The sequence below is a fragment of the Sinocyclocheilus grahami genome, unplaced genomic scaffold (assembly GCF_001515645.1).
Source record: "Sinocyclocheilus grahami isolate Dianchi unplaced genomic scaffold, SAMN03320097.WGS_v1.1 scaffold301.1, whole genome shotgun sequence".
NCBI lineage: Eukaryota > Metazoa > Chordata > Actinopteri > Cypriniformes > Cyprinidae > Sinocyclocheilus > Sinocyclocheilus grahami.
Window position 1 is genome coordinate 1,363,304 of NW_015505480.1, and position 12,962 is coordinate 1,376,265.

Here is a 12,962-nt window from a genome sequence, read left to right on the forward strand (position 1 = left end):
CAGCAAGGGTACTACCACGATCAAGGTCCAGAAGGTTAGTATGGAAGGTTAATATGCGCAAAGAAAACAAAAATAATGACAACAAGTCATGCGTGTGGTGCTGCTAATGTAGAACACGCATGCGCTGAGCCTGCGTCGCATGTGTCGTGATACTCTCCAAAATGGCGCTAGGGTGACGAGTTTTCTTTGCACACAAAAAGTATCCTCATAGCTTCGTAAAATTACGGTTGAACCACTGATGTCACGTGGACTATTTTAACAATGTCCTTACTGTGTTTCTATACCCTTGAAGAAAGAAATTCATACAGGGTTGGAATTTTAATTTTTAATGAGCTATCCCTTTAAATACTTAGTAAAAACAGGAATTATTATTCATAAATATTTAAAAATACATGTTACAGACCTTCCTAAAGCTCTTTCTTTCCCTCTCTCTCTCTCTCTCTCTCTCTCTCTCTCTCTCTTTCTTTGTAATTGTGTCCACTAATTTATTTAGATCACTTTCGCCATCACCCAGCATCCAACAGCAATTGAACACAATATAAAAATGTTTGTCATTTAGAATTGGCCAGACTTTCAATATTGTTCATTTCCCCCTTTTTTTTGTTTTGTTCTTCCTAATACCTATGTATTTCTATGTCTGTGTGTCTAGGAGCTGCCATTCCCAAGTCAGGTGATCTACAACAGGGTTGGCAAGTGTGGAAGTCGAACAGTTGTCCTGCTGCTGAGGATTCTGGCAGAAAAGCACCAGTTTAACCTGGTGTCCTCTGACATCCATAACAAAACCAGACTCACAAAGCATGAGCAGGTCAGTGTGTGTGTATGAGGCAACTAATGCTTCTGAGAAATTGTATAGCAAACAAAAAGTATAGCAAAATAAAAAGCATACTATGATGAAAACTGATGTGATTAAATAAAGGTGTTTGCTAAGGGAAATGCTTGCTGAATGCCAGCAGCAATGAAATACATCCGAATGGCACTCATTGGGGAGAAAAATACACACTTTCCTCCCTTGCGGAGAGGAAAACGAAAACATTCTGTCATCCCGTTTGGGTCGAGTCAAACCGTCACACCTCCACACCGCTAAAATCAACCTATGAAAAGTTTAAATAAATAAGCTGATTAAATATCGCTCATATACGTTTGTTGAGCGGGAGAGGGAAATAAGTGACTAACGTGAAAATGAAGAACTTTTTGACTGGAAATCTGTCCATATCCCGGAGTGTACACATAATTCTGTCTGGATATTATGGGACCTTTTTGAATAAAATGATTTTGTGAGTGATACATTATTCATAGGTTTTAGAGAGTAAACTGGTTAGATGTACAGTAAATACTCAAAGCTAATATTAAATGTGTGTGTTTACAGTGGTAAGCTCTGAACACATACAGGTTTCATTGCCATCAGAAAAACTAACTGGTGTGTGTCCAGACAGATAGAGCTGACAGAAAAAGCTGCATGATTGTAATAAGCAAATCCATCAATAAGAAATTTTTAACTTTGAGCTAAAATAGAGTTCTCAATCTATATAATTAATTTCTCCAGTAAAAACGTTTGACTGATGGAGCAAGTTTTTTTAAATAAACGGATTAAATTACTTAATAAACAAGTATTTGACATCTTGTTTTGATTGGATTATTGATACAGACGTCAAGTTTAATCATCTAATAAACCATTGACAATGCTTGGAAAATTAAATTATCCCGTAGGCTTTGTCCATAATTAACATAACTTTCCTTGTGCGCATTAAGTGCATTTCCAGTACTTGTTTTCTCTGGCAGATAGCTGTGATTGTGACTGATTACCTATTTGTGGCCTTGGCGCATCTGCACAGTCTCCTAAACAAATGCAAATTTCACTGCAGGATAAGGGTCATAAAACTCTAATTTAGAGAAGAAAGTTTATTTGTGTGTAGAGAGGGAATGTTCAGTCTGTTTTTAACCGACCTTTCAAGACAAGAACAAATTAACCTCCTCTACATTCATAATCTTCACATTGTTATGTGATTGTGTAGAACAAGGTTTTGTTATCAAACGGATAGATTACACAAAAATGAAAGTCTGTCAACTGCCAATTAATATAACTTACTCACCCTCATTTTGTTGCAACCTGTATGGCTTTCCCTCCATGGAACTCAAATGGAAAAGTTCTGAAGATTCTGCTGTTACAATAAATGGAGACCATCATAAACGTGGTCCATACGATATGTTGGTCTTTAGTGTTACTTTCGGTCATTGTAAGGCAGATGTGTCTAAAATAAATTCCACAAGTGACCTGACTTGTGTAACAGTAAGCAAAATAAAGCATCGGACTCTTGTGTTCCGTTATGTCATTCTAATAAGATATTTTTAATTAGCCTCAATGCACCAAACCACTAACTGTTTACCCAACCTGAGGTGTAACTTATGATGTGATTCAACCAACACCTCTTTTATCATTACTTAGTACAGTGTATGGTCATCTGTGTGCCCATATAACCGTTTATGGAACAGGACATTTTCTCATTAAGATGATGTCACTACCTCAGGTTGTTACAGACTTTGTGTGTTTTGGCTTTGACGCAGCGTTTGATAAAGGATCGAAGCTTGAGCAGAGCACTTGTTACAGTGTTGTTAGCTGTTTGATAGAGATGTGGGCCAAGCAACATGAAGAGGTTTAGGCTTTAGTATGAAATCTGAATTCTGAGGGTGGTCTTTCCCAAACTGGAAACTTCTGGAACCTATTGTTGAGCGCTACAGGAAGCTGCGCTCTACACACCGTCCTGGCACACCAGACCAACATTACGCCATCCCGTTCTTCATATGGCGATCCGTTATAGGAATTGTTAAGTCTCCTTATGCCTGTGTGTGCATGTTTTTAGAGACTGTAACATGCATTTAGGGACACATGGGCTCTATCAGAGCTGACTGGGGCCCCAGCTGGCCCTCATTAGGAAACATTAAGGTAATGAGAAGTCAGGCTCATCAGATGACCTAATAACTTTCCACTGCACCATGCACTATCCAAGTGAGGAATGTTTTCTTGGTGTGTGTGATTCTGAAACTTGGAGAGACGAGGTCTGTTTGCAGTGTGTTTGCATTTCTGGTTTAATTTTTTTTAATGGATCCACCTAGGGCTGCCACTAACGACTATTTTTATTTAGATTAATCTATCGACTCATTTATCGATTAATCTAAATGATTAATTTCCGACCAGAAAAATCAACTATTTTACTGTTTAATTTTACAAATTTTTATGCAATCCTTTTTTAAAAGCAAAAGTAAAGTGCAAGAAGCAAGTGTCCATCTCATAGTCCAAATCACTGAAATCAAAGTTCAGTATTATAGTGTAAGAATGACAACACATCCACATGTTATAGTCTACTAATAATACAATTATAATAAAAAACACTTTTTAAAGGAGTATTTACCAGAAATGTTATTTACCAGAATTTATTTAGGAGAAAAATTTAAATGTGCAGTATTTCTGAAAAAAAAGAAAAAAAAAAACACTTAAAAAAATTTTTTTTTTTTATAAAATCAATTAATTGGAGATGCTTTTGAGTATTACAATTTAATGGAACCATTAAAATGGAATCCAGAAAATAATGGAAAACAGAATTTGGTAAAGATAAAACTGTAAAACTCAATTAATTAGACAGGCTTTTTGATTAATAACATTTAATTTAACCATTAAAACAGAGTATAGAAAAATGAAAATGGAACAAAACCGAATTTGGAAATAAAACTTTAATAAAAATGTAATATTTGGCCATTTCTTTAGGACAGAAATGCTATAGCCACTGTAATTAAATGAATATGTAGACATCAAGACGTGTAAACTCAGAGTGAGGGTTTGCGCTTTTATTTTAAAACGGCAATGTATTCTCCTGAGTTTGCGTAGATTTATAAATGATTTACCTTACAAATATAATGAAATGGCGCATGTTACGTTCCCAGATAAACGTTATAATAAACCCAAACTCACAACAACATGCAGAGATGGAGTTTGAGACACTCCACACATGTAAATGATAACAGTTCCTGTGGAACTACTGTGAACCGAGCCGCTGTGTGACGCATGTACTTAACCTATATGCATGTAAATAATTAAAGCGCATATACTGTATTAGAACTGCATCGCATATAGTTATTTAATTAAATCGTAATGTTTGCGAATTCACAATTATGCTTAATTATGATATTTAAATGGGTGTAATATATCATGCTGCTTTGGGAAACAGTCTAATAATGTGTTTTATGAATTCTCGTCCGTGAAATGCGCCACTTCCGGTATTTTGCCGATTAGTCGACGCAAGCAAAATGAAGTCGAGGGTTTTTTAAAATCGAATAGTCTAATAAAATCGACGAATCGCGACAGCTCTAGATCCACCGCCGTTTCTGAAGAGTTATTGTTTTATAGCAACTGAAGAAAGTGTAGCACACGTATGATGTGGTTGTGTTCTCATATGCTGTACAAAATCTGTTGGACAGTAGTTTTAATTAGTTGTGTCTAGTTATTAGGGATGTAACGATTAACCGCGAGCCGGTTAAAAATCGATTCAAATATGTGACAATTCAAATCGGTTGAGATGCTAAACAAATCGCGATTCATTTAGGTGTAGGAGTTTATATGAATGTATGTCTGAGGGGAAGTAACTGTCCTTAGAAAAGTTTAGATGGTATTTTTTATTTTCATCTTGCTTATGTATAATGCATATTAAAGTTCATAAGTGCAGCACTGCTTTGTTTACAGCAGAAACCAAGGAAACGCTTTAAGCGCCACCTGCTGGCAGAGAGTGAATCTGCGTCTCATTCAGCTCATCCGCTGTTTCATGCAGATATTTTTATGTATAGTTTCATAAAACTGAAGTCAAACCATTCTGTTTTTGCTTCAAATTTCAAAATTATACAATCTAATTTAGATTTAAAAACTGCTCATTTTGCATGTATGGAGCATCTTTGTTTGGATCATGATTAAAATGCAGTGGCTGCCTCTAATTTTAAATGGAAAGAGCACAGACAAAGCCTTATTTTTTTATATGAAGAGATTTATTTTATTTGTGTTATTTATTTGATTTGGGGCTTGTTTTAAAATTTCAATGTAGTTTTGTTATTTACATTTACATTATATTTAAATTTTGTCATTTAGCAGACGCTTTTGTCCAAAGCGACTTACAAATAAGGACAATAGAAGCAATCAAAACCAACAAAAGAGCAGTAATATGCAAGTGCTATATTAGTATATTATTATAGTGTTATATTTCAATTTCACAAAGAAATGTATAGCATTTTGTCCAAGCAATAATAAAAGGACACATTTAATTTATAATTTGTCTTAAATCTCATTTTGTTAAAAAAATAAAATAAATCGTGAATCGAATCGAGTATTCAAAATCATGAATCGAATCGTGAGTTGAGTGAATCGTTACTTCCCTACTAGTTATGTCTCAGTTTACAAGTGTTTTATTTATTTGTTTGACAGGAATAATGTATATAGTAAGTACTTTTCATGTAGCATACATGAAATACATGAAATTTTATTATTACTACCAGATATAACTTTTTGAATTGGTGCTCTGAGATTGTATTAACTTGTTGAACCCCATTGCTGTTTGTTTTGTTAAATTGTTAGCATTGTTGGATAAAGAGATGGTCATGAATGGTTATGTAACATGCATTTTGATCTGTTTATTTGTGTTGATTTTTTTGCCAGGTGGATTTGATGAGAAATATTAGCACTATTCCGCAGCCTTTTCTGTACACCAGACATGTTCACTTTCTCAATTTCACAAGGTAAGCAAATCAGGAATTATTTATCTGAATGTATCTGATTAATCCAAGATAAAAATGCAGCCAAACATTGGTGAACAATTCAGTGCTTATCCTCTTTGTCTCTTTCTTTCTCAGATTTAGGATAGAACAGCCTGTCTACATAAACATCATCAGGGATCCCATTAACCGTTTCCTCTCCAATTACTTTTTTCGTCGTTTTGGGGACTGGAGAGGAGAGCAGAATCACTTGATCCGCACACCCCAGATGAAAGATGACGAGAGATATCTGGTCAGAGGCTGTTTCTAAATCTCTCCCTTTTTTCCAAATTCCTGTTTCTTTATTATTTTCTGACATTTTTGCTTGTGTTTCAATATTGGATTCATATAGGGATGCAGCAGTTCTCAGTGTAGTGAGCCCTCAGTCAGCACAGGTCCAAACATAAACATTTGAATGCTGATGTGAAGGACAGACTGTAGTTCAGTGTGCTGCAACCAAGCATAAGACTAGTAATTTACCTATTCAAACATATATGAGCTGTACGTATATGCATACAAGTTTACATAGCAAATAGCAGAGTGACCATTAAGTGACTTGACTTGGGGACTGTATTTCCTGTTGAGAATGAATTTATTGCACAATGATTGTTTGTGAGAGAAAGTGTAAGAGTCTGGTTTTATGTTTGGAAATTAGCTCAGACAATGTGAGCAGAATGTTCAGGAATTGATTAGTCATGCTTGCTTTTATTCAGTCAAATCAATTACATTGCTAAACGCTCTCTGATTTGGATTTGGGGGGGAAAAAAACAGCATGGATGCTGAAAGTCAAGACAATCACAAGAAAACTTGGCACTGCTGGAAGAATTACATCAGTCGACTAAGGATTGTGACAGAATTATGGCTCATACCTGGTATTCATAAAACACAGCACAACACATGGCCAGTTTCCCAGACATATTAATCTGGAACATTAACTGGGACTTTTTTCTTTAGGTTACTAGTTAATTTAGTCCAGGCCACTTTCTCTGTTAACTCATCCTTTGCTCTGTTTAAGAAGGTGAGATTTATGAATATTTCTAGTAGGGGTCAAGGTTTGGTTAGTTAGCTTGATTTAGTTAGCCTCTGCTGGCAGGTGGTGTTACTATAGCATCTTGTTATCTGGTTAAGCAGCTTTCTCTATTGACGGACAATCAATAATATTTTATATATATAGCCTATATATATAGAGAAGAGAGAGATATATATATATTTTTTTAGGTATTTATGTATATACTCTTTTAAAAATTTGGGGTCAGCAAGATTATTTTGAAAGAAATATATACTTTTATTCAACAGGAATGCATAAAATTGATCAATTTAAAAAGTGATTAAATTTGAAATACATTGATAATGATACAAAAGATTTATATTTCAAGTAACTGCTATTTTGTGAACTTTATATTCATCAAATATTTCATGGTTTTTACAAAAATATTAAGCAGCACAACTGATTCACAACTGATCAAAGCTTATAATAATAAGAAATGTTTCTCAAACAGTAAATCATCATATTAGAATGATTTCTGAAGTGTCATGTGGCACTTAAGACCGGCGTAATGATGTTGAAAATGCAGCTTTGTGAGCATCTTTATGATTTGTAATCTTAAAGGAACACACACGACACAGTCCAAAATAACACACAGTAGCAGTTCTATTACGATGGGAATTGAACTTATCTTAGTTAATGAGAGACTACAGTAATTATAATCAGAACTTCACCATATATAATGCAACCTCCTCTTAAGATCCCCTCTCCTCCTGGAGGCCTGGTTAACCACATCTCGGATTTCTATAGTTTAGGATTACTGTGGCTTGTGATCTATCTCACACTAAACATATCTGTTTGCTTGATTATGTGTCTGTAATAGCTGGGCCCTTTGTCAGACCTGAGCCTTCAGATGGTATGCTACTGAAGTTTCATTTTTGATCTTTCCTTTTGAATTTAATTTAATTATTATAATCTGTGACGTACTGGGGAATTCCCCACAATCTGCATGGATGTGCACACCCACACATACTCAAAGCTCTAGAATAACTGGAGATTGCGAAGTCATCCTATTAATTTGAAGCGTGTGAAGGGAGTTTCTAAAGTGTTAGTTAGAGCATTAGAGCATGTCCATGTATATGGGGTCGGGGACTTTCTCAACTAGTGTGATTGCAATTTTACAAGCTGGTTTCCTTTCAATGCTTAAAGTGTGTTTGTGTGTATAAGTGTTGCGTGGTTGATGGGTCAGTGGCCCAGTCTCATCCGACCCTTAGATGTGAAAAACACACACATATACAGAGAGAGAGATTTGAATACATTTGATATCATGATCTTAAAAACCTTTATATTTCAGGTCTTCTGCTTAAAATGAAAAGGAACACTGCTGTTCAAAATAAGCCTTTAATGCTACATTTATTTATTACAAAGGCTACATTTATTTAATCAAAAGTGCAGTTACAACAGCAATATTGTGAAATATTATTAGAATTAGTGAAACATTTTTTTGTGTATTTTAAAATGTAATTTATTCCTGTGATGGTAAAGATGACTTTTCAGCAGCCATTACTACAGTCACATGATCCCACAGAATCATTCTAATATTCTCATTTGGTGCTCAAGAAACATTTATTATTATCATCATTGTTGAAAACAGTTGTGCTGCCTAATATTTTTGTGGGAACCATGGAAACATTTTGTTCAGGATTCTTTGAAGAATAGAAAGTTCAGAAGATCAACATTTATATGAAATGGAAATCTTTTGCAACATTATAAATGTCTTTACTGTCACTTTAGATCAGTCTGATGTGTCCTTGCACCCGCTTTTTGTGTGAGGTGTGCTGGCAGACCTTCAAAGCTGTAGGACTGTACTGCCCATGTTTACTAATGACTGAAACACACACGTACCATGTGTGTGTGTGTGTACTGTGTACATGCATAGCCAGGAAATTGCCCCTATTAGTGGAACTCATCCAGGTTCTCAGTTCTGTGGCAGACTGACTTCTTGTCTCCTGTCGTGTCCTATCGTCTCATCTTGTCTCCAAATGTCTCGTCTCACTTCTGCTTTGCTCAAACAGTGGTCTGTCAAAAATTATGTATGCAATACCCATTATTTATTGTTTGAATTCTTCTTTTTTGTAGTTTTTTTCTAGACAGAATACACAAAAATGCTTCTTTTCACATCAGGCAAAGAGCATGTTGCGTGGTGACGTCCATCTGGAGGTAGTTTAGGGGTAAATTGCGATGGCTGTGTTCCTAGGTGCTTAGTGAAATGGCCACCTTGGGACTGAATCAAAAACACAAGGCCAAATAAGTGTGTCACCTGAGCTGAAGTGGGTCCTCTTAGAGAGAGAGAAAGAGACTGTGTGTGAAAGACTGCCCGCTTTTACTGCTCGGGACATTTGCCAGAAGCACACTAGCCATTTGCTGTAACTTTATAAGTAATTTCATATATACAAACAGACTTTCTTTTTATACTCTCCTCTTTTCTCCTCTCCACCAAACAGTATCTTCCTCCTCATTGAATTTGCTTTTAATTGTTGGTTTTGAAAGTCTGGCACAGCTTTAAGGCATCATTATCTCTTCAGGGATTGAGTAGGTTGTTCTCTAAGTTGCTGTGTAATTGGTGATCTGTCATTTCTGTTCCTTTTGTTCTCTGCAGACATTTGCCCTTTTGGCCATCTGTCTTTCTGTACTTAAATCCTTTCCCTTTTTATATTCCAAAAAGTCAACGGAAGCCCAAATGGAACATAACCTGTTTGATTTTCAACAATAGCATGTGTGCGTTCAAAGTGCATATCCGTCAGAGTTTGTATGTGTCTCTGTTGGGGCGGAGTGGGGATGCGGATGAAAGGACATTGATGCGCTCTTGGCTTTTCGGCTCTATTCAGATACACACAGAGTGAGTATTGTTAAAGGAGCTGGCCCTCCTGGAGCTCCACTGCTTTGAAGGAATCGCCAATGCATTAGCTTGATATTGTCAACAAATGAACACGTTCATAGTACAGCAAAAGCAAGTTAAACACAGCAATCTGCTCTCTTTGCTCTCGTTCACAACCACAATTAAAGGGTTAGTTCACCCAAAAAGGAAAATTAGCCTGTGATGTACTCAACCTCGAGGCATCCTAGGTGTATATGACTTCCAATCTTAGTTATATTAAAAATTGTCCTGGCCCCTCCAAGCCTTACAATTGGGGGTAAGTGGGTGCTTTTTGTCAACAGTCTAGAAGACGTGAAATAAAGTGCGCGCATCTGTAATAAAGTGTGCCTCACACGGCTCCGGGGGGTGAATAAGGGCCTCCTGTAGCGAATCCATGCATTTTTGTAACGTAATAAACACTTTTTTTTCTCACTTCCACTGACTGTCATACATGCAAGTTATTCCGGCAGATGACGTAGGACGTATACGCAGCGCGCGCCTCTGAGATATGCTAGTCTCGCAAGTTTGTTTACAGGAACAAATAAAAGCAAAGTTTCCTTACTTTAGCAAAGGAAAACCAGTCTCTTCTTGGTTTATATCGAAGTCCTCTGACATTTTTCTTTACAAATCCTAATTTTGTGCTTTTAATTCGTGACCGGCGTTTTGTTTTGTTCTCTCTCCACATTCGTCACTAATCACGCAACGCGGACATCCTACGTCATCCACCGGAACGACTTTCGCATACGAAAGATAGCGGAAGTGATAGAAAAGTGTTTATTACGTTTGAAATATGGATGTTTATCTTACAAATAAATGCATGGATTCGCTACAGGAGGCCTTTATTCACCCCCTGGAGGGACATCCTACGTCATCCACCGGAACGACTTTCGCATACGAAAGATAGCGGAAGTGATAGAAAAGTGTTTATTACGTTTGAAATATGGATGTTTATCTTACAAATAAATGCATGGATTCGCTACAGGAGGCCTTTATTCACCCCCTGGAGCCGTGTGAGACACGTTTTATTACGGATGCGTGCACTTTATTTCATCTCTTCTGGACTGTTGACAAAAAGCACCCACTTAACCCCATTGTAAGGCTTGGAGGGGCCAGGACAATTTTTTATATAACTCTGATTGGATTCGTCTGAAAGAAGAAAGTCATATACACCTAGGATGCTTTGAGGGTGACTAAAACACAAGCTAATTTTCATTTTTGGGTGAACTAACCCTTTAAGGTTTGGTGAAGGAAAAAGTAAGATAGGGTAGAGAAATCAGATGAAGTTGGATAAAGAATTCCCCAGAATGCTGTGCATTTAGGTCTAATTGAATGTGAAAAGTAAATGTCTTGGAATACTGTCCTATCTACAGATAATAAATGTTTTTAAGCAAACATCTCAATCCATACATATGTCTTCATATGGTAATTACGGTACCTATTTTTAGAATTTTTATTTATTTATTTTTGTTCAAGAACTGGTCATATTTACCCCCAAAATCATAAGAAAGTTATATTTATATGTTATATATTATGTTAGATATATTCAATATTATATATTGAAATTAAATATGAAGCCCATTTTATAACCATGACACATTTTTGAATTGTGTTTTGAATTATTTGACAATTAAGAGAATAAATAGAATATTAAAACATATTGCAATTAATAGTTTTTTTTTAAAATCAATGAATTGTAAAATGTCATCATTTACTCATCCTTATGTGGTTGAGTAAATGATGGCAGAATTTTCATTTTCGGATGGACTATTCCTTTAAGATCTTGTGCTGTATTAACAAATAAATGTTTTTAAAATCTCTTCGGTTAAGCAAGCTGAAATCTTTGTATGTTTTCTTGTCAAATAATTGGCTGGGTTTTTTTTTGGTCTACCTCAGGGAGCCGGGTGTTTGGGCTGTGGAGAGGGCCAAACAAAACGTTATAGAGAACTTCTTACTTGTGGGAATTCTGGAAGAGTTGGAGGATGTGTTGCTCCTTCTGGAGAGACTCCTACCTCACTACTTCAGTGATGTCCTAACCATCTACAAGAGTCCAGGTGTGTTTTATTCAATTACTTTGAAATCTTGTGGGAAATTAAATGAAAATAAATAAATGTGAATGCAAATATGAATACAAATGAATGAGCATGCAGAGATTGGGATAAAGAAAAATAATTAAAACACTCTTTGATTATCTTCTGGAAACATTTTGTAAACTCATTTTGCACATCAACTTTAAAACAATAATAAGTGAAGCATGTTCCAAATGATTTTTAGCTGTCTTGAATTGTACACTGTAGCTTTGTCTGTGGCTCATAGTTTTGTAAATCTGCAGCATTTTGGAAGATGGGGAACCTTACAGGCACAGTGAAGAAGCACATGCCTACTCTAGAGGGCCTACAGGTGCTTTACCAAAGGATGAAGTATGAGTATGACTTTTACAACTTCATTCGTGACCAGTTCCATCTCACCAAGAAGAAGATCGGCCTCAAGTCCACCTCCCAGAACTCTGCTCATGAACCTCACTTTCTCCGTGAGCTTGCCCTCAGGACCCATGAGCCTTTGGAGGAGGAGGAGGAAGAGGAGGAAGAAGAGGACGTGGGGCAAGAAGATGCCAACATCTGGTTGGTTCAGCCCTGACTAATAGCCATGGAGGTGTAGGCATGGCAGATATCTCATAAGCTTGATGTCTATGTCCAGTCAGGAGGTAGAGTCAAAAGTCCCAGGTTAAAATTGGGTGTGTAACCCCTGTTTTTAACGGGATGGCCCTTCAAGACACTCTCAAGAGGAGAAGGGGGTCACAGAAGCGTCTGAATAATTGTTTCACACTGTAGCTTTCTCTGTGGCTCATAGTTTTGTAAATCTGCAGCATTTTGGAAGATGGGGAACCTTACAGGCACAGTGAAGAAGCACATGCCTACTCTAGAGGGCCTACAGGTGCTTTACCAAAGGATGAAGTATGAGTATGACTTTTACAACTTCATTCATGACCAGTTCCATCTCACCAAGAAGAAGATCGGCCTCAAGTCCACCTCCCAGAACTCTGCTCATGAACCTCACTTTCTTCGTGAGCTTGCCCTCAGGACCCATGAGCCTTTGGAGGAGGAGGAGGAAGAGGAGGAAGAAGAGGACGTGGGGCAAGAAGATGCCAACATCTGGTTGGTTCAGCCCTGAGTAATAGCCATGGAGGTGTAGGCATGGCAGATATCTCATAAGCTTGATGTCTATGTCCAGTCAGGAGGTAGAGTCAAAAGTCCCAGGTTAAAATTGGGTGTGTAA

The 12,962-nt window shown here is 36.8% G+C and overlaps 1 protein-coding gene across 1 annotated transcript in view; it reads left to right on the forward strand.

The window, feature by feature from the left end:
- The window catches only part of LOC107601186 (uronyl 2-sulfotransferase), a 46,075-nt gene extending 33,596 nt beyond the window's left edge, over positions 1–12,479 (forward strand). Inside the window, exons 3-7 of the mRNA XM_016293253.1 lie at positions 650–805; positions 5,693–5,772; positions 5,887–6,040; positions 11,587–11,740; positions 12,019–12,479. Of these exons, the coding sequence (XP_016148739.1) occupies positions 650–805; positions 5,693–5,772; positions 5,887–6,040; positions 11,587–11,740; positions 12,019–12,323 (849 nt within the window). The 3' untranslated portion in view covers positions 12,324–12,479. The remainder of the gene's footprint in view (positions 1–649; positions 806–5,692; positions 5,773–5,886; positions 6,041–11,586; positions 11,741–12,018) is intronic.
- The last annotated feature ends 483 nt before the right edge of the window (positions 12,480–12,962 follow it).